Below are 23,302 nucleotides of genomic sequence, written 5' to 3' on the forward strand. Positions count from 1 at the left end.
TTTTGCATGTTTCATAGCTCCTACTACCATCTGGCTGAATTTTCATGCCTTTAAAATGTTCCATCCTTAGTCTGGTGATGATTGTGGTTATTTCTCTATTTTCATTAATTTCACTGATTTCATTCTTATTCTTGATAGTTTGTTTTACCAATAAACAGTTTGTTTTGGCGACAGATTTACCATCAGTTAGTGATAGTGGGTGTAATTTTTGAGGTAAATATCTTGCTTCTTTGGCTAGTCTGTCTGCTTTTTCATTGCCTTCAATATTTACATGGGCTGTTATTCATTGCAGTGTGCAGTTCTTATTTTTCAAATTTAAGGTTGTTAGTAGTTCATGAATTTCCTGTGTGAGTTTTATTTTTCCATTTCTTAATGCCTCAAGTGCAGATTTTGAGTCACTGTAGATTGTTATTCCTTCTCTAATGTTTATTACTGGATTTGAGAGATAGAATTTTAGAGCTGTATGTATGACTGTTAATTCACAAGTGAAGTTTGAAGCTATTTTGCCAGCTGTGGTTTTGATTTGCATTTCCTCACCTCCAGGTAGAGTTAGAAAACCCCCTAAACCTCCTTGGTTGAGTGCTTCATCAAGTGATCCATCAGTGTAGGCAATGACATGTTTTGGGTTATTTAAGTGATACATATAGTGTCAATCCTTTTATTTTGTTGCTGTAAATCCTTTTTTGAACAAGGTTCAAAGAGATTAAAGTTTATCATTGTGTTTTTTGGTAGAATAGTGGAAAAGAATGGCTCCTTGCTTATTTCAATGGATAGGTGCCCTAAGTCAATCTGTTTTCTAATTTCTTGATCATATAGTAACGTAGATGATCGCTTTAGTCTAAATTTTCTTGTCCAAGCATCAATCCTGAGTGAGATGTGATCCTGTTGGTGGCTGCTGATTATTATTATTATTATTATCATCATCATCCAGGCTTCCATGGAGTCAAAAGACTCATCATGGGAGGTCCCTCTTAGGAAACACAAAGTCTATCATACCACTCTTTAAACTCATTGACTGTTCTCATTCTCACCACTCTATCAGGCAATGCATTCCATGGTTCAACCAGCCTCCATGCAAAGAAACCACTCCTAACTTTCTTGCTCCCAGTTTCCTTTCATAACTTCCAGAGATGGCCCCCTTGTCATCACTCCTTCATGCTGTTCGACCAAGTGAAAGAAATCCACAGTGTCAACCCTGTAACCACCTCTCAACAGCTTAAAAGTCTCAATCATATCGCCTCTTCTTCTTCTTCTTCTTCTATCTACCAAACTCTGTAGTCCACATTCCCTCAGCGATCCTCATAACTAATATTGTACAGTCCTGAAAACCATCTTTGTTATCTGCCTTTGTACCCTTTCCACAGTTAATTTATTCCCATCAAATCTTGGGGACCAAATCTGAGAACAATAGTCTAAGTGTGGTCTAATCAGAGTCTTATACAACAGAATGATAACTGTTTTATCTCTGCTGGTCAGTGTCCTTCTCATTATTGCAGCAATCCTCTGTGTTACCTTTACCACCTTTGCAATATGTCCCCTAAATTTCAAGTTTCTATCAATCATCAACCCCAGATCTCTTGTCTCCCCTACTTCCTCCAGTATAGTTCCTCCAATAGAGTATGCAGCATCAAATCAATGTGTCCCAAACCTCAAGACCTTGCATTTTGCTGCATTAAACTGATACCCCATTCATATGCTCATCTATCTACCTTATTCAAATCCTCTTGCAGGGCTACCACATTTGCACTATTAACCGTTCACATCATCTGCAAATAACTGAATATACCCCCTGCAATCCACTGACCATGTCATTGATATAAAGGTTAAACAGTATGGGTCCCAGTACTGAGCCCTGTGGGACCCCACTTGTAACCCTCTGCCTCCTTGAAACTGCCCCACCATACACAACTCTCTGATACCTATCAGACAGCCAATCCTGAATCCAGTTGACCAATCTGACATAAGACCCATGTGCTGCAACCTTGAATATCAGCTTATCATGTGGCACCCTGTCAGATGCCTTCACTAAGGCTAAGAAAATTGCAGTATATGCCTTTCCCTCATCTAATGTTCTTGTAACTTTATTACAAAAGGCTAGCATATTGCTAAAACAAGAGCACCCCCTTCACAAATCCATGTTGAATCTCACAGATAACATTACCCTCATCTGCCCAATGCTGTATACGGTACTTCATTACTTTCTCCAAGATTTTAACAACTACCGATGACACACAAACTGGCCTATAATTAGACACTTCCAGTCTGCTATTGCCCTTATGCAATGGCACTATCTTACTTTCTTTCCATCCCATGGGCACCTTTGCCAAAGCCAGACTTTCATTGAAAAGCCAGGTTAAAGGCACTGTCAGTTCCCTAGCACATTCTCTTAAAACTCGTGGTGAAATACCATCCAGTCTCACAGCTTTACTGGCATCCAGCATGCTCAGTATTTGGAACACACTCTCCTCTTGCACCTCTAAACATTGAACCTGCCCTATCCCTCTAGCATTAAAACTGACTCCTCCAGAATGAAATACTGCAATAAAGTGTGTTCATTGAATAATTCCACTATGTCCTCTGCATCAATCACTCTGTTCCTGTTTTTATCCCACAATATCAATCTTCCACAGTCATTTCTTCTCCTACTGGCCACATAGCTAAAAAATTCCCTAGGATTTTCTTTGGATCTTAGGGCCAATCTCTTCTCATATTCCAGTTTCGCCTTCCTTACCATACTAGTCACTCTCCTAGCCTGTGTCTTATATTCTTCATGCATCTGCTCTTCACCTGTCTCCTTATATCTCTTCCATAGCCTCTTTTTCACATGCAGTTCCTGTTTAATATTGTTTGCCATCCACTTTACTCTGAATTGTGTCCTCTTCTTCACTCATAGAATACAGCTTACTATTGCTGCTAACAAATATTCTTTCACAATTTCCCAAGCACTAATGATATCCCGTCCCTCCAATTCCTCCCTCCAAGAAACTTCCCCAAGTCAACGTCTAAAACTATTATAATCACCTGCCTTATAATTCCACATATGTTCCTGTCTCTTTGATACTCCTGCATGTCTATTCATCTTCCAAGTCAAAACCATATGATCACTCTTTTCAATTGGTGGGAGAGATGTCATCTCAGTTATTATCAACTTTTCTGATGCTATGAACAAATCTAAAACTCTTGAACCTCTTGTTCCCTCTATTACATGTTGCTTAAGAAATTTGTCCCCCAAGAATTCTAGAAATTCCATTCCCTTATTGCTGCATGCATCTTTCTCTCCCCAATTTATACTGCTGTAGCTAAAATCTCCCATAACAATCATTCTTCTTGCACTTGCCAAGCTCAACTATCTAAACATCTCCTGGTCCCCACCCTGTGTGGTTCTTGGTCTGTAGCAACACTCACTAAATATCCTGTTCTTCCCACCTCTACCTCACACCATATGCTTTCAAAATCCTTAGTGTCACTGCCTTTCAAAGCCTCCACTCTTAGAGGAGCCTTCACTTATCATGAGCTGTACTCCACCACCACGCTTTCCCTTCCTATCCTGCCAAAAAATGCTGTACCCTGCTACTTCTATTCCTGTTATTGTATCCTCTTCTGTCAACCACATCTCAGTGATCCCAATAATCTTGGCCCAGGCTGATGCTATCAGCGCCATCAATTCCTCTCCTTTATTGAGGGTACTCCTGGCATTGGTGTAAAGCATAAAAATGCCATTGTTTCTATACCCAGCATTATCCCCTCTAGACTACCGGGCTCAGTGTTACCTGATGTTGTACCCTTCTTCCAAGTACCCATTCCCACAAGAGGCCACCCCTGCTTCCATCCACCCTAGGATGCACCGACTCATACAGAACAGCAATCTCTCCAGATGCTTATGTCCATCCTCATTCAAATGCAAGTAGTCTCTCACATACAATTTTTCTCTGTCTTCAAACACCTTCCAAGCATCCACATATTCCAATCCTCTCTTCTGACACATTCTAGCTATTATGTTATTCAATATTACCTCTCTACTGCTCAGCTCTTCACTATCATACCTAGGCAACACACACACTATCTTTCCTCTCTGTGTCTTCTTTCACACAACCTCAAGCAAGAATCTAATATCTCTCGCTGTCCAATTTGCATTACCTGTCAAGTTATTTGTTCCTACCATCACAATCATCTCATCCACCCTTTCTCCCCTCTTAATTTGCCATAGCCACACTTTCTATCGTTCCTCCAGGCAAACTCTCCTCATACATCCTATCTTGAACACCACGGATCATTGAATCCTCCATACATTACACCTCTTAACACCCTGATCCTCGATTGCTCACATGCATTCCTCACTCTCTCTCTCCAGTAACACTTTATCACTGTGTCCCCCTACTTACCTGCCATCACTCTAACCCTGTTCCAGTGCTCTCTTGCATTCCTCTCATTCCCTCTCCTACTGTTTCCATTCTATCCTCTTTTCTAATTCCCATAACTCTCTCTCATTCCCTCTGTTCCATTCTTCCTGTTCTCTCCTGTTCTATCATTCACATAACTCTTTCTCATTCCCTCTCTTCTACTGTTCCTATTCTCTCCTCTTCTACCATTCTCATAACTCTCTCTCACTTTCTCCCTTCTACTGTTCCTATTCTCTCTTCTTTCATTCCCATAACTCTCTCTCATTCCCTCTCGTATACTGTTCCTATTCTTTCCTCTTCTACCATTCGCATTACTCTCTCTCTCTCTTCTGATGTTCCTATTCTCTCCTTTTCTATCATTCCCATAACTCTCTGTCACTCCTACTCTGATTTGCCTTGCATTCGTGTCTTCCATTCACCTAATATTGCCTTCATACCATGTTTTGGCATGATGTAGACAACTAGTGCTTTTCCAGTCAATTGACTGGAAAAGCACTATTTGTCTACATCACATCAAAACATGGTATAAACTCAAATTTAAGGAAGCCTGTGAGATCTTTATCAAACCCCAATCTGAACAATAATGATGGTCTAAAAATCCCATACATATGGAAGGCATATATTCATCCCATGAATCCTTCCTCTCTAAGAACAACTTTAAACAGGACGGTAGAAAATCCCAGGTCCTAAATCAAAAATAACAATTATAATACTAAAAAAGAGGATATCAATGTTAAGAAAAAATCTGTAAGAAAGAATGTTTATTCTTATTGTAATTTATAAATAATTTTTTTTAATAAAAAAATAACAATATTTTGTTATGCATGATGATGATGATGATTTTAGCATGGTTGTAGAATCCATAATTTCAAAAATGAATGCTGATCCCCATGTAACACTAAAAGAAAAAACAATTCTGTTAGTGAATTTAACTGTGGAGAGTTTTCTTCTGTCTTCTAGTATGTGAAGCCCACCCTCTTGTTGAGCTTTTAAATTATTTGCGGATTTTAAACTGTTGAGAGGTAGTTACAGGGTTGACACTGGGGAGTTCTTTAGCTTGGTGGAACAGGGGAAATGAGCGAGGACAAGGGGCCATCCCTGAGAGTTACAAAAGGAGGCAGTGACAAGAGGGTGAGGAGTGGTTTCTTTGCATGGAGGGTGGTTGAACAGTGGAATGCATTACCTGATAGCATGGTGAGAGCATGAATGGTTCATGAGTTTTAGGAGTGGTATAATAGACTGTGTTTTCTAGGAAGGACATCCCAAGATGAGTCTTTTGATTCCATGCAGGCCTGAATCATAATAATTAATGGATGAAACTGATAGAATTACATTCTATCATGACAGAATTACTATTACCATAGAAAATGATAGAATTCAGTGATCAATTTATAAGGCGTTTCATCCTTATCAGGGTGGAATCATGAGGCACTTAAGTGTAAAGGACATAAGAGAGGATAGCTTAATTGTGAGTGAGCAGGAGTATTTGAATAAATAAATAAATTTGATGTCAATATGGCAATAGGACTTCACGACATATCACCACACATCTTAAGGGAATGTTCCAGGGAATTGGCAGTAACATTGGCATACCTGTTTAATAAGAGTCTTACAACAGCCCAGGTTCCAAGGAAGTAGAAAGAAGGTAAAATTGTTTTCCACTGCAAAAGTGGATAATGCTGTGGCTTCAAATGATGGGCCAATCTGTATATCTGGAGTTGTGGTAAAGATACTAGAGAGAAGTAGTAGGATACAGAAATATGTTGATAAGAGCAGTATTCTCTGTGGTTTTCAGCTTGGGTTTCTTTACTAATTTACTTATGTACAATAACAAAGTGACAAATGCCTTGGACAGGGGAGATGTATATATAGTGGTGTACTTGGATTTTGCTAATATTTTTGATAGAATGCCACATGATAAGCTGTTAAATAAATTGAAACAGATGAGATTGGATAACAGACTTCTGAGTTGGATTAGGGACTTCCTGTCAGATAGGTATCAGAAAGTTGTATATGGGGGTGCATATCCTAAAAGAGGAAGTCACTAGTGGTGTACTCCGGGGTCAGTTTTGGGAACATTGTTCTTCAGTTTGTATCTAATGATATCGGGATGGATTTGACTAGTGATCTGCAGCTCTGTTTGCAGATGATATAAAATTGTGTAGAGCAATGCAGAGTTAAGCAGATGTTATGGTCTTACAGGAGGACTTGAATAGATTGCACAAATGGGCAGGTAAGTGGAACTATCAGTTCATTGTTGCAAAGTGTAAGGTTTTTCAGATTTGGTAAGCAAAGATAAAGAAAAATGTAAAGTATACTCTTGGTAGGGAAACTTTAAAGGAAGTAGAGGAGATGAAGGATCTGGGAGTGATGATGACTTGTAACTCAGTGGTCACCTTTGCACAAATTGTGACAACATTACATCAGATAATGGCAATGATGCAGAAGACACTGACATGCAGAAATAAAGTTCTGATGGATTTTTGGAAATTATGGAGACAACTACCATGTGTGAATAAAAACTTTAGTTTAATATTACTAAAATTTTACAATTCGACGTTTCGACCTTTATGTCAAGGTCATCTTCTGGAGTGTACAAATATACACAAGAAACAAGCTATACTACAATCATACTGGTTCGTTAAAGACACTGATTAACCGCTACCACAATTGTTGGCCTGACCTCTGGTGAAAAAAAAAAAAAAAAAAAAAAAAAAAAAAAAAAAAAAAAAAATACATCAACGCTAGAGTCCTATTATTTGTGTTGTCTACTATATACATATATTAACATCATTCCAGCCAGTTGGAGTGGAATGGTTTCTAATACTAGCGGACTAGTTACACGTCTAGTTACACACTACACTAGTTACACACTTACACAGACACACTAGTTACACACTTACACAGACACACTAGTTACACGTCTTTCTTCAGGCAGTCTATCCTTCACGGTCTACCGAAAACCGACACACACGGGCCAATACATACATGCGAATTCATACCACCACCCAGCGCAAAAATATGGAGTCATAAACACCCTTAAAAACAGAGCCACAACTATTTACTCTAACCAGCAAGCCCTGAAACAAGAACTAAAAATCATTAGTGACACATTCATAAACAATGGCTATAATAAAAATACTGTCAATAAAATACTCTATAAAACCACAACAAAAACGAATCTAGATTACAGTAAAACCATAGCCATCCCATACATTAAAGGGTTATCAGAAAAAATCAACAGAATCCTACAACATTATAACCTCAATGCCACCTTTAAACCACCCACTAAACCTAAAACCATATTCAGCTCCTCTAAGAATCCTCTCCTCCCATTAGCACATCCTGGAGTCTATTGCATCCACTGCACCTGTAACTTACCGTACATTGGTGAAACAGGATGGACAATCCCTATACGCAAGAAAGAACACATTAGACACATTAAATATAACCATTATGGTGAAGCAGGCCTCTCAGACCATGCACTTAACACCTTACACCAAATCAACTGGAAAAGCACCTGCTCCTTACACCGCACAAAAACATGGTACAAAAGAAAATTTAAAGAATCCTGTGAAATCCTGATAAATCACCCAAATATCAACAATAAAGATGGTATGAAAATTCCAAGGATCTGGATGGCACACATTCAGCCAACCTAATATGAAAGATTCAACATAAGTCAGGACTCTAGCCAATCCGCTAGTATTAGAAACCATTCCACTCCAACTGGCTGGAATGATGTTAATATACAGGGTGTTCGGGATAAATTTGACAGTTTCGTAAGGAAAAAGAAAATCTTCTTTGTATCTATTAAATTTAATGAATTGACAAAAAAACATTACAGGCAGAGTTAATTACAATACTATCAACAAGATTTACTCAAAATAACCACCATTAGCATCGATCACAGCTTCAATTCTGCTTCGGAACCTCGAACAAGCTGATGCTACAGTCTCCCTGGGAAGGGCCGCAAAAACTGTTTTAATTTTATCCATTAACTGGGCTTTTGTATTACTGGAAGTGCGATTGGTGTCTTTTTCAACTGCGCCCCATACAAAATAATCCATGGGGTTAAGGTCTGGGGAGTTTGGAGGCCAAACATTTGGACTGGTGAAGTCGTAGAAATTTTCAGACAACCATTTTTGACTTTTCCCAGAGGTGTGGCAAGGGGCCGAATCCTGCTGCCATACATACGGCCTACCATTGGCTACCCTTGTTATCCAGGGCTTGACTACAGTTAGCAACTCCACGAACAAAGCCCGAATTCCAATGCCAGGGTTCTTCAACACCTGTTCCTGCAGATTTGCGAGGAATTCTGCTGTACGAACGCAATCAGATCGTCTGCTAGGGATCTTTCTTCTTGCTACATCCTCGTAGTCACCATTGCAAGTCTCTAGTTCATGCCTGATTGTTTTTACTGTATTCAGGGAGCATTGGGCAGCAGTCATAATATCCTTATTTTGATGGCGGGCACAAATCATCATGATACAAGTTATTCTCTTCCATGATTCAGGTGGGTTCCAGCTATCCATACTTTCTGACATCTTGTATATGAATGAAGAAGGGTCCAAACTTTTAAATGAAGAGAAGTGTGTGTTAATACATGTAACTTACGGAAAAATATAATTAATTATAAATATGTCAAATTTATCCCGAACACCCTGTATGTATATAGTAGACAACACAAATAATAGGACTCTAGCGTTGATGTATAATTTTTTTTTTTTTTTTTTTTCACCAGAGGTCAGGCCAACAATTGTGGTAGCGGTTAGTCAGTGTCTTTAACGAACCAGTATGATTGTAGTATAGCTTGTTTCTTGTGTATATTTGTACGCTCCAGAAGATGACCTTGACATAAAGGTCGAAACGTTGAATTGTAAAATTTTAGTAATATTAAACTAAAGTTTTTATTCAAACACGGTAGTTGTCTCCACAATTTCCAAAAATGCATTCGGATCACCGTGCAAGCCTGAAAGAAAGGAAAGTTATGATGGCATTGTTTAAGGCCTTGATCATGCCTCATATGGATTATTGTGCTCAGATTTGGTTGCCAAGTTTTCATGGTGACAAAGCTATGTTAGAAAGGGTTCAGAGAAAATTCACAAAGGTTGTCAGTGGTCTTTGCATGGAATGGTTGGTGAGTGGAATGTATTGCCTGAGTGTGTTGTGAATGTAGACACATTGAATCAGTTTAAGACGGGGTTGGATGAGCAGTGTGTGCAATGATCTGTACATCCCATGATTCCATGTCTGATTCCATGGAGATCGGATAATAATAATAATACACTCTGGCATTCTTATACAAGCATAACAGTTCATTTCTTGGTTCATAATGAGAAACCTGTTATGAACCAAAACATGTCCTTGGTGTCTCAAGACTCATCTTAGGAGGCCTGCTATCCATTATTGACACAATAAAAGTATTGTGTGAACAAAGATTTTTAACAGCTTAAAATGTAAAGACATTCATCTGAGTATCAAAATCCAAGCTAGCCTATTATTTGGATAGGGAAAAACTCAAAAGCAAGTTGAATATATAAATGATCAAAGACCAACAGTGTTATTCAATATGAATTTTTTCAAACAATGCAGTATAAAAGAGCTAGAACTGCACATAGGATACTTTCATTAATTTACAGAGATTTTTGCTGGAAGGTACAATGATATAATTAGAAACAATCCAAGAAGGAATACTGATATTCTGGAGAAAGTACAGAGGAGAGCACTCACTCTTATAAAAAAAAAAAGCCATGGTTACAAATCTTAGCCACAAGAATGATGTATTTCAATTAATGTTATAAAGCTTAATTAAGGCCATGAATAGTTGAATTATAGCAATATTTTGACATTTTCTCAGGACATAGTTTCCAGCTGATGAAGGGGGTGTTACAGGTTAACCTTACAAAAATATTCTTTTAGTGTAAGGGTAATCAGCCACTGGCATAAACTTCTGGAAAGTACTGTAGTACTAAATAAATTAAAGAAATTCAAGTAGGCCCTGTACATATATTAGAGGGTATTAATTTAGTATAATTATATTCCCTGTGATCTGTAATTAGGTACAATATTTTTTATGAGAACAGCTTGCCTAGTTGGCCGAGTGGTTAGCGTATCCACTTTCCAGCCAAAAGGCTGCGGGTTCGAATCCAGTCATGGGCATGGATGTTTGCGATTGTCTGTGAAAATAGTGGTGGTGGGTGGCAATAGATAGCGCTGGTGTAGATGATAAAAGTAGTTGCAGTTAGTGTAGTGGTGGAGGCAGAGAGTTGTAGAGCAGGTGCCCTCATTCGATGAGTCTTTGGACTCCCTGGAGGTGTCATGTTATAATAATAATAATTTGATGCTTGAGTTCTATCATGTCTATTATGAAGCGGCACAATCTTGCTGCCCTTCCACTCCTTTGGAACTTGACCCAGTGCAAGACTCATATTAAAAAAGTATGTCAAGGCAGATGCCAACTTCCTTGCACATTCCTTTAAATACATGGTGAGATATCATATCCAACAGCCTTATTAACATCAAGTTTGCTCAATTCCCCATATACCTATTGCTCACTTACAGTCAGTCTCTCCTTCTCCCATACTTTCCATGATGTCACATTGACAAGATTGAAAGACCTTTATGAATTGCTTAGTTAATATCTCCACTATATCTGGCCGCTAGAGGGCCAGACGGTCGGTCATATTTTCAGGGAGCTCCTGAAAGCTAAGTATAATTTTGAATGAAAATTAGAATATAGGTTAAAATCACAACGTAATATTGTCTAATTTTGGTAGCTTGTTGTGTCTGTGTGATTTTGGTGTGAATTCCGTTATTTAATTCAGTATTTAAACAATACGTTTCATAGATTTGAATATGGCACCAATGCGACGTAAGATAATGCCGTCCAAAAATATGACGGCATTGTTCAAAAACTATAATGTGAGAGAATTTGTCCAATGTGATGTGTGTGGAATCTATGCATTCCTGAATGAGGCTGGAGTTTGGATTGAAAGTGATAGTGGTGGGAGAATGTGCAGAAAGTGTAAGCAAAGTGAGGAGTTGAAGTATGTGTTAGGTTGTGAGACAGTTATGGTTGAAGAAAGCCAGAACGAGAGTGAAAATAGTGGCTTGATAGGGAATTCAGATGTACAAGATGGCAATGAGAGCACTGATCTAAGAAAGAGTGAGAGCACCTATACAGAAAGAGAAAATGGTTTGAATGATAAAAAAAATGAGGAATTATTTGTAGGAAGTGAGATCGCTAGGTTGCGCGCAGTGATACAAAATGCGCAGCGGCAATTAGAGCACCTGCAAAACTCTTTCCAGAATGATTCGGCTAATGTAAACAAACAGCGTAAGAGTGGGAGAGTTTCTGAAATGAAGGAAAGAGTGTTGTATGGTGACTCGTTATTAAGAGGAATGATAGATGGGAGTGTAACTAAATCGTACTTACCAGGTGCGAAATTTAAGGATGTAAGTGAGAGTATTAGTGTGCTAAAACAGAGGATGAAAGAATTAATAATTGTGGCGGGTACGAATGAATTGAAAGGTGATAAAATTTTTATGAGAGAGGACTGGAAAGTATTGTTAAAGGTAGCAAAAGAAAAGAGTGACATAGTTAAAATGGCGAGTCTATTGCCGCGGTATGACAGAGAGGAGTTTAGACGGAGGACCATAATTGCAAATGACATTATGCGCAGGTTATGCATACGGTGTGGTGTGGAATTCGTGGACGTGTGGAATGAGTTTGATGGGCAAAAGGACTTATTTAAGATGGATGGCCTGCATTTGAATGGACTTGGTGTGCGGAGACTGGAAAAAGTGTTGCTGAATAAAGAGAAAATGAATGTGCAGAACCAGGGAAACTAGAACTACCAAGGAGGGGGAGAGTGGTTATGCAAACTTCAGTGAGACAGTTGAGTGTAAAAATGTATATAATGTACCCGAGCCAGCACTAAGGACAAAAAATGAGAATGCGACATTTAGAATAATGCATCAAGATAGGGGTGGGACAAAGGGATCACTGCATTTCATGTATACTAATGCCAGGAGTATTAGGAACAAGAAGGAGGAATTTTTGGCCTTGATTGGCTCTTCCTGGCCACAGGTTATTGGCATTAGTGAAACATGTCTCATGGAAGATGATATAGTTAGTGGGATAGAATGTGTAGGTTATAGTGTGTTCAGGAGGGACTGAGAGAATAAAATGGGGGGAGGGGTGTTATTGATGATAGCTAATGAACTGCAGCCAAGGAGAATTGAAGTTGTATTGCAGGATAGTGAAAGGAGCTCATTTGAGGCTATTTGGTGTGAGATTGAGACTGGCAGAATAAAATATACAGTTGGGTGCTATAGACCAGGTGATGGAATAGATGGTGGAGATAGTATGCATAAACAAATTGATGAAATGAGTGGAAGGAGAGTAATTGTTATGGGGATTTCAACTATGGTAACATTGATTGGAAGGAGGAGAGGACACATGTGAGGAAGGAAATGGATTTTATTCAATTATTAAGGGATAACTATCTGAGACAGCATGTAATTGAAAATACTAGGGGTGTGAGAGTGCTTGACCTGGTAATAGCATCTCACAATTTGACTGTAAAGAATATGACCATGTTGCCACCTATTGGTGAGAGTGATCATAAGGTCTTGACCTGGGAGGTGGCTAAAGGTGTGGAATTTTTGATTAAGACAGGGTATATGTGGAATTACCGTGCTGGCAAGTTTGACAAGCTTAGGAGATTGCTTGGATCAGTGCCATGGCATGTACAACTGCAAGGGCTGGACGTCGATAGAGCATGGGAAGTGGTCAAGGAGCATTTACAGGAGGTTATGACTGATTGTATACCTAGGGTCCAAATAGTAAAACAAGTAGGGGTTAAATGGATGAATAACACCATTAAGCTTGAGCTGCAAAAAAAGAAACAACTGTGGAGGGAATTTAAAGAAAAGAGTGACCTGCAGGCACACGAACGGTATAAAGTGCAGGCCAGAAGGGTAACGAGTGTGGTAAAAACAGCAAAAGCTGATTATGAAAGGAAACTAGCTATGCAAGCAAAAGAGAATCCCAAACAGTTCTTTCAATATGCTGCAAGCAAGTAAAAAACTGTACATGGCAAAATGATTTTAAGGAATGACGATGGTAAGGAGGTCACTGAACCAGCACTTTGCAAAAGTATATCATCCAGGTGGTGACATTGAAAAAATGAAGGAACCATTAGTTTATACGGGAATTGTGATGAATGAAGGGGAGGTGAATAGTCTATTACAGAACCTTAATGTGAATACATCTGTGGGATTAGATGGTATACTGGCACAGGTCTTGTGTGAACGGCTAAGGAATTATCAGTGCCCTTGACCATGTTGTTTAATCTGAGTCTCGGGTCTGGTTTAGTCCCGAAGGCGTGGAAAGATGTGAAAATAGTTTCACTGCATAAAGGAGGATCCAAGAATATGGTGGCAAATTACCGACCGATCAGCATATCAGGAGTCGTTGTTAAGGTCTTGGAGAAAGTAGTCAAGGAAAAAATACAGGAATGGAGTGATGAAAATGAGGGTAGATCATGCCTCAGTAACTTGCTAAGTTTTATAACAAGGTGACGGCAGAACTGGATAAGGGAAATGGGTTTACAGTGATACTGCTTGACCTGGAAAAAGCGTTTGACAGGATACCACATGGAATGCTAATCCGTAAACTACAACATATGGGAATGGATATAGGGTTGGTGAGATGGATAAGTGGGTGGTTGATGGAGAGATATCAAAGAGTAGTTTATTCAGGAGTAGAGTCCAAAAGATGGCCTGTGAGTGGTGTGCCGCAGGGTTCTGTTCTTGGACCACTGCTGTTTAATCTGTTCATTAACGATATAGGGAAGGATCTAAGTGGAACAGTTCATTTGTTCGCTGATGATGCAAAGTTGGATAGGGCGATAATGAATGCAGAAGATGTCAAAGTCTTGCAGGATGACTTAAATAGATTGGAGTTCTGGGCTAAGGAGAATGGATGTTAATTTAATGTGACAAAATGTAAGGTTATGCATTTTGGGGTGAAAAGATTAGCAGCAGTATACTACATTGGTGGAATTGTACTCCAAGAGAGTGATGAGGCCAGGGACTTGGGAGTGTTGGTGGATAGGAGATGAGGTTTAGGGGGCACATTGCAAAAGTAGCTAAATCAGTTCATCAACTCACTTGGTTGTTGAAAAATACCTTGACGAGCAGAGAGCTCGTCAAGGTAGAGAGCAAGTTATTGTACCTCTGTACCGAGCCCTGATAAGACCTCATCTCGACTACTGTGCCCAGATTTGGTCACCTCAGTTCCTTCTTGATGGGGAGGATGTGGAGAGGATCCAGAGGTGAGTGACTAAGATGATAGCAGGGCTATGGAATGAACCATATGAGAACAGGTTGAAGATTTGTGGGTTGCAGAAACTAGTTGATAGGCGGAAAAGGGGAAATATGATTGAGACATTCAAATTGCTAAAAGGATTCTATAGGATTAATTCAGAGGATATATTTGAGATCAGGACTGGTGGTCGGAGAATTAGGGATACATCTATGGAAGCCGGGCAAGAGTGTGGTTAGCAGGGGATGTTAGAGCTGGGTTCTTTACTTTTAGAGTGGTAAATGAGTGGAATAAGCTACCAGAGTGTGTTGTGGGTGCTATGACAGTGAGCGAGTTCAAGGCAAGGTATGGTAGATACTGTGAGAATGTCGAATAGTTGTGTGGACATGATATTTAGGGCCTCCCTCGATGAGTCTAAGGACTCCCTGGAGTAGCCCGAAATAATAATAATCTTCCACAGCAGTTGTTCTTATACCATTTTCTTCAATCAATGTGATCCTTCAATAATCATTATTATTATTTTGTTTTTTTTTTGCTGTCTACACATCAAAAGAACTCCTTAGGATTCTTCTTGGTTTCATTAGCTAACTGCTGCTTATACTTCACTTTTGCTACCCTTACCAACCAAGTCAGCTTCCTTGCCTGTTATTTGTAATCCTCATGGAATTGGTTATTACCACTCCTCTTATGCTACCACCATAATGCATTTTTTGTCTGTTTTACATGCTTAATCTCTTCATATATCCATTTCACACCTACCTTATTCAACCTTCTGACCCTTGGAATACATTTAGACATTGCTTCTACTAGACAGTTCTTGAATATCATCCAAGCAGCACTGGTTTCCTCAACTCATTCCATGCTATAACTGCAAGCTGTCTCCTGAGCTTCTCATAATCACCAACCTTTTGGTTCCACATATATCCTTTCCCTCACAGAGGTCCCCCACACTGCTGGCAACTGCCCAGGTCACTTCATGGTCACACTCACCAATTGGAGGCTGATGATTTGACACCATTTATAATTACATCTTCTGATGAGATGAATTCTACCTTCCTATCTCCATCTTGGCCAGCCATCTCTAAACTCTTTTGACCATTTTCTCATTACCTGAACATTGAGGCAACAGCATGTGAGCAAAGTCCAGAAGTGACTGTTTCAAAGTTTTTATTAAGGATATTAACTTTATTAGCATTTCCATCACTATAATATATACAACTTGTAATTTTTCCAGCCCAAAGTGTATAACTTTAAACTTTGCAACACTGAAAGTTGCTGCAGTGAGTAAATTATTGAACTAGGATTTTTTTTCTTTTCACAAAGCCATGTTGTTCTTGTAGGGATATTCTCCGTCATTTATTTCTGAATTTAGGCCTATGCCAGCTTTTCTAATACCTTAAATGCCATTCTAGTCATACTTACTGTTGTGTAATTGCTACCTCTGTGTTGAAGCTTCCTTTATATAATGAAACTGTCTACCTTCTTTCTATTCTTTTGGGGCTGAGATCTAAATTAAATACCCTTCCATTTCAACAATATGAATATGTAAATATAACAACACTAAAATTATACAACAAAGCATGAGAATAAAAATTTGTAAATTTAACTGATAATTACATGAAATCACATGCAGTTTACTAAAAAGGTCTCTAGCTGTACAATAGAACATTTACTGTGTCATTGTGCAATCAAACACAGTTATGGGCATGATTTATTTAAAATAGAGGTCCAACAAAAATAAAATGACGAGCTGAGCAGAAGAGCAGTAATATTGAATGACATAATAGCTAGAATGTGTGACAAGAGAGGACTTATATGTGGATGCTTGGAGTGCGTTTGAGTCAAGAGAGGAATTGTATGCGAGAGACTGCTTACATTTGAATGGGGAAGGACATAGGCATCTGGAGAGATTGCTGTTCTGAACGCATCAGTGTGTCCCAGGGAGGATGATAGCAGGGTTGGCCTCTTGTGGGAATGGATACTTGGGAGAAGGGAGATGACATCAGGTAACACTGAGCCCAGTGGAGTCTAGAGGGAATAATGCTGCATATAGAAACAATGGCATTTATATGCTTTATACTAATGCCAGGAGTATCCAGAATAAGGGAGAGGAATTGGTGGTGCAGATAGCATCAGCCAGGCCAAAAATTATTGGGATCACTGAGACGTGGCTGACAGAAGAGGATATAATAACAGGAATAGAAGTCACTGGGTACAGCATTTTTTGGCAGGATAGGAGAGAGAAAGCGTGGTGGTGGGGTACTGCTTATGATAAGTGACGACCTATGTCCTCTAGGCTTTGGAAGGCAGTGAGACAAATGATTTTGAGAGCTTATGATGTCAGGTAGAGGTGGGCAAGACAGGATATTTAGTGGGGTATTGCTACAGACCCAGGAGCACAGAGGATGGGGACCAGGAGACGTTTAGACAGTTAAGTTTGGCAAGTGCAAGAAGAATGATTGTTATGGGAGATTTTAACTGCAGTAGTATAAATTGGGGAGAGGAAGATGCATGTAGCAATAGGGGAATGGAATTTCTAGAATTCTTAAGGGTCAAATGTCTTAGGCAACATATAACAGAGGGAACAAGAGGTTCTAGAATTTTGGATTTGGTTATAGCATCAGAAGAGTTGATAATAACTGAGTTGACGTCTCTCCCACCAGTTGGAGAGAGTGACCATATGGTGTTGACTTGGAAAATGAATAAACATGCCGGAGTATCAAAGAGATGGGACCCTATGTGGAATTAGAAAGCAGGTGATTATAATAGTCTTAGACGTCAACTTTGGGAGGTTTCATGGAGGGAGTAATTGGAAGGCCGGGATATCATTAGTGCGTGGGAAATTGTGAAAGAATATTTGTTAGCAGCAATGGTAAGTTTTATACCACGAGTGAAGAAGAGGACACAATTTGGAGTAAAGTGGTTGACAAACAATATTAAACAATAATTGCATGCGAAAAAGAGGCTATGGAAGGGATATAAGGAGAACAGGTGAAGAGAAGATGCATGAAGAATATAAGACACAGGCCAGAAGAGTGACTAGTGTGGTAAGGAAAGCAAAACTGGAATATGAGAGGAGATTGGCTCTAAGATCCAAAGAAAATCCTAGGGAATTTTTTAGCTATGTGGCCAGTAAGAGGAGAAATGAATGTAGAAGAATGATATTGTGAGATAAAAATGGGAATAGAGTGACCGATGCAGAGGACATAGTGAAATTGTTCAATGATCACTTTATTGGAGTATTTCATCCTGGAGGAGTCAGTTTTAATGCTAGAGGGATAGGGCTGGTTCGAGGTTTAGAGGTACAGGAGGAGAGTGTGTTTCAGATACTGATGACACTGGATGTCAGTAAAGCTTTGGGACTGGATGGTATTTCACCATGAGTTTTGAGAGAATGTGCTAGGGAACTGACAGTGCCTTTAACCTGGCTTTTCATTGAAAGTCTGGCTGTGGGAAAGGTGCCCAGGGAATGGAAGGAAGGTAAGATGCCATTGCATAAGGGTGACTGGAAGTGAATAATTATAGGCCAGTTTGTGTGTCATTAGTAGTTGTTAAGATCTTGGAGAAAGTAGTGAGGGACCGTATACAGCATTTGGCAGATGAGGGTAATGTTATCTGTGAGAGTCAACATGGATTTGTGAAAGGGCGCGTTTCTTTCAGCATTATGCTAGCCTTTTATAATAAAATTACAAGAACATTAGATTAGGGAAAGGCCTATACTGCAATTTTCTTAGACTTAGCGAAGGCATTTGACAGGGTGCCACATGATAAGCTAATGTTTAAGTTGCAGCACATGGGTCTGTATGTCAGATGAGTCAACTGGATTCAGAATTGGCTGTCTGATAGGTATCAGAGAGTTGTGTATGGTTTAGCAGTTTCAAGGGGGCAGAGGGTTACAAGTGGGGTCCCACAGGGCTCAGTACTAGGACCTATATTGTTTAACCTTTATATCAATGACATTGCCAGTGGATTGCAAGGGGATATTCAGTTGTTTGCGGATGATGTGAAGCTGGGAAGGATTATTAGTAATAGTGCAGATGTGGTAGCCCTGCCAGAGGATTTGAATAAGCTAGATAGATGGGCAAATGAATGGGGGTTTCAGTTTAATTCAGCAAAATGTAAGGTCTTGAGGTTTGGGAAACATCGATGGGATGCTGCATACTTTATGGGAGGCGTTATTAGAGGAAGTACGGGAGACAAGAGATCTGGGGTTGATGATTGATAGAAACCTGAAGTTTAGGGGACATATTGCAAAGGTGGTGAAGGTAACACAGAGGATTGCTGCAATTATGAGAAGGACACTGACTTGCAGAGATAAAAAAGGGTTATAATTTCGTTGTATAAGTCTCTGATCAGACCACACTTAGACTGTTGTTCTCAGATTTGGTCCCCAGGATTTGAAGTGGATAAGTTAACTGTGGTAAGGGTACAAAGATGGATGACAAAGATGGTTTCAGGACTGTACAATTTTGGTTATGAGGCTCGGCTGAGGGAAAGTGGACTGCAGAGTTTGGTGGATAGAAGGAGAGGTGATATGATTGAGACTTTTAAACTGTTGAGAGGTGGTTACAGGGTTGACACTGGGGAGTTCTTTCGCTTGGTTGAACAGCGGGAAGGTGTGATGACAAGAGGCCATCCCAGGGAGTTACGAAAGGAAACTGTGAGCAAGAGGGTGAGGTGTAGGCTGACCACTCAGCAAAAATATTTCATACCAACTTATGCAAGAAAAAGGTACTAAATCTGAACAAAAAGTACTAGATTTTTATTTGCTTTCGTTTCACTCTGTTTTGGGCATTTTAAGATATTACTACCTTGTTATCATAGATGAACTCAATGTAAAACCATTAAATTAACACTGGTATGACAAAAATGAAGATCAAAAAGTCAAACCTCATCTCATTGTAGTCATCCATGAGTCCAAGAGCTGCAGTTGTCGTTCATCATAAAAGTCCCAGTTGTAATTCTAGCACTTAATATGTGTATTAATTTAATATATAATTTTTAGTATTTAAAATAATGTAACATTAAATTTTCAGTTATTTAATATGCTATTTACATATATATATATATACAAGGATGTCCATTCACAAGAAAAACACTGGAAGTATTTATTCATTATTTTTAGTAGATTTTGCTAAATTAATTAACTCTTCAGAAATAGTAAAATCTAATGAAAGTTTCAATTTTTCTTTTGTCAAAAGGAGTCCATTTATCAAGAGAGTTTGTAGTTGATTTCTTATTTTATTCTTATTTATTTTCATTGCTGAAAATAGTTTTTCAGTTGCTGCTGATGAATAAGGGAGGCACAGTACAGCTTTAACTAATGTTGCTAAATTAGGGAACATTTGTTCTCGTATAGAATTTTTATTTCAAAACCTTTATTCCAAAAAAAAAACAATTTTCATTTCCAAAACTTTATTCCAAGAAAACATTTTTTCAAATGCTTTTACAGTCTTCAATAGTTGCCATTATCTATCAAGCTCTTCGTAATGTCCCTAGATATACATTTTTAACGTAAAAAATCTGACCATTGACGGCTGGATTTATCATTTCAATGGGTCCAATTTATGCTGTGCATAAATAAAAGGTGGTTACTCATATTAAAATATTTAATTTTTCCACTTGTTTTCTTCATTGCTGTAGTGATCTTATAACGCCCGAGGGATGTTTGAATAACAAAGAATATATTTTCATTAGCTAACACGAGTAGGTGTTAGCTAATGAATTTTGCGTAAGTATGGGTTTTGAAGTATGGGTAATGAATATTGCATAAGTATGGGTTCGGGAGATGGGGGAAGAGAAGGTTAGCTAACAATGATAAGGGGGGGGGAAAAGGAAATAATGCTTGTATCACTGAATGTGATATATGGGGAGGTGGGAGAAGAGAAAAATATTAAACTTATATGTCTAACTCTCATATTGTTGTTGTTATTATTCGGAAGGAAGAAAGTACTAGATTTATTGGTGAATGTACTAGAACACTAAAAATTTATAAAAAGTACTAGATCTAGTACTAAAGTACTAGATGTGGTCACCCTAGTGAGGAGTGTTTCTTTGCATGGAGGATGATTGAACCGTGGAATGCATTGCCTGATGGAGTGGTGAGAGCGAGAACGGTCAATGAGTTTAAGGAGTGGTATGATAGACTTTGTGTTTTTTTTAGGGGGGGCTCCCCCTTGATGAGTCTTGACAGGCTTTATGTTCTTAGGAAGGACCTCCCATGATGAGTCTTTTGACTGCATGGAGGCTTGAATAATAATAATAATAATAATAAAAATAATTCAGTCTGCAATCTGAATCTGCAAATACTGCATTAATTTTTAATACAGCATCTGTAAAAGAGATTGATAACATTTTTGTCATCTTCCATATCAATTTATTATTGTCTATTTATCTAGGAGGTGAACCAGCAAAAGAAGGGGAAGCACCTACATTTGTTGAAAAACCAAAGATCATTCCAAAAGAAGGAGGAAAGCTAATTCATATGCAGTGTCGTGTAAAAGCTAAGCCTATTCCAGTAATGACATGGTATCATGATGCAAAAACTGTGAAAGAAACTAATCGTGTAAAAAGTCAAGTTATCGAACATACTGGAGATGAATTTACAGTGATACTTGAAATTAAGGTAAATGTTAGCATTATATTGTGAGGATATCATAATGCAAGTATGTTTACTTCATCCTTGGAGGTGTCATGTAATAATAATTCATTTTAATTTTATTTTAAAAATCAGACAAGAAATGAAATATTTTTATTTTCTGAAATATTTAATGTTTCAGTAACATTGAAGGGCAAAATAATATTATGTAATGTAGATTATGTTGTTTTTTGAACTCATTATTCAATTTTCAGTTAAGGGGGTATGTTGGAGTATTTCATCCTAGAGGAGTCAGTTTTAATGCTAGAGGGATAGGACTGGTACGAGGTCTGGAGGTACAGGAGGAGAGTGTGTTTCAGATACTGAGTACTCTGGATGTCAGTAAAGCTGTGGGACTGGATGGTATTTCGCCACGAGTTTTGAGAGAATGTGCTAGGGAATTGACAGTACCTTTAACGTGGCTTTTCAATGAAAGTCTGGCTTTGGCAAAGGTGCCCAGGGAATGGAAGGAAGGTAAGATAGTGCCATTGCATAAGGGTGGTAACAGACTGGAAGCGTCTAATTATAGGCCAGTCTGTGTGTCATCAGTAGTTGTTAAGATCTTGGAGAAAGTAGTGAGGGACCGTGTACAGCATTGGGCAGATGAGGGTAATGTTATCTGTGCGAATCAACATGGATTTGTGAAAGGACGCTCTTGTTTTAGCAATATGCTAGCCTTTTATAATAAAGTTACAAGAACATTAGATGAGGGAAAGGCCTATACTGCAATTTTCTTAGACTTGGCAAAGGCATTTAACAGGGTGCCACATGATAAGCTGATATTTAAGTTGCAGCACATGGGTCTGGATGTCAGATTGGTCAACTGGATTCAGGATTGGCTGTCTGATAGGTATCAGAGAGTTGTGTATGGTGGAGCAGTTTCCAGGAGGCAGAGGGTTACAAGTGAGGTCCCACAGGGCTCAGTACTAGGACCTATATTGTTTAACCTTTATATCAATGACATAGCCAGTGGATTGCAGGGGGATATTCAGTTGTTTGCAGATGATGCGAAGCTGGGAAGGATTATTAGTAATAGTGCAGATGTGGTAGCCCTGCAAGAGGATTTAAATAAGCTAGATAGATGGGCAAATGAATGGGGGTTTCAGTTTAATGCAGCAAAATGTAAGGTCTTGAGGTTTGGGAAACATCGATGGGATGCTGCATACTCTATGGGAGGAGTTATACTGGAGGAAGTAGGGGAGACAAGAGATCTGGGGTTGATGATTGATAGAAACCTGACGTTTAGGGGACATATTGCAAAGGTGGTGAAGGTAACACAGAGGATTGCTGCTATTATGAGAAGGACACTGATCTGCAGAGATAAGAGGGTTATCATTCCGTTGTATAAGTCTCTGATCAGACCACACTTGGACTATTGTTCTCAGATTTGGTCCCCAGGATTTGAAGGGAATAAATTAACTGTGGAAAGGATACAAAGACAGATGACAAAGATGGTTTCAGGACTGTACAATTTTGGTTATGAGGATCGTCTGAAAGAATATGGACTGCAGAGTTTGGTGGATAGAAGAAGAAGAAGGAGAGGTGATATGATTGAGACTTTTAAAATGTTGAGAGGTGGTTACAGGGTTGACACTGGGAAGTTCTTTCGCTTGGTTGATCAGCGGGAAGGAGTGATGACAAGAGGCCATCCCTGGAAGTTACGAAAGGAAACTGTGAGCAAGAGGGTAAGGAGTGGTTTCTTTGTGTGGAGGGTGGTTGAGCCGTGGAATGCATTGCCTGATGGAGTGGTGGGAGCAAGAACGGTCAGTGAGTTTAAAGAGTGGTATGATAGACTTTGTGTTTCTCAGGGGGGGGACCTCCCCTCAGTGAGTCTTGACAGACTTTATGTCTTAGGAAGGACCTCCCTCGATGAGTCTTTTGACTCCTTGGAGGCCGGAATAATAATAATAATAATATGGAATTACAGGGCTT

At 39.0% G+C, this 23,302-nt stretch overlaps 1 protein-coding gene across 5 annotated transcripts in view; it reads left to right on the forward strand.

Moving 5' to 3' along the window:
• LOC150108743 (twitchin-like) overlaps window positions 1-23,302 on the forward strand; it is a 2,666,638-nt gene that overhangs the window by 221,390 nt on the left and 2,421,946 nt on the right. For all 5 annotated transcript variants that reach the window (XM_090390962.1, XM_090390961.1, XM_090390964.1 and 2 more), the window contains one exon: window positions 21,132-21,358. In XM_090390962.1, the coding sequence (XP_090247088.1) occupies window positions 21,132-21,358 (227 nt within the window). The remainder of the gene's footprint in view (window positions 1-21,131; window positions 21,359-23,302) is intronic.

This window comes from Typopeltis vanoorti, chromosome 3, assembly GCF_054136105.1.
Source record: "Typopeltis vanoorti isolate ZY-2024b chromosome 3, IOZ_Tvanoo_1.0, whole genome shotgun sequence".
Taxonomy (NCBI): domain Eukaryota; kingdom Metazoa; phylum Arthropoda; class Arachnida; order Uropygi; family Thelyphonidae; genus Typopeltis; species Typopeltis vanoorti.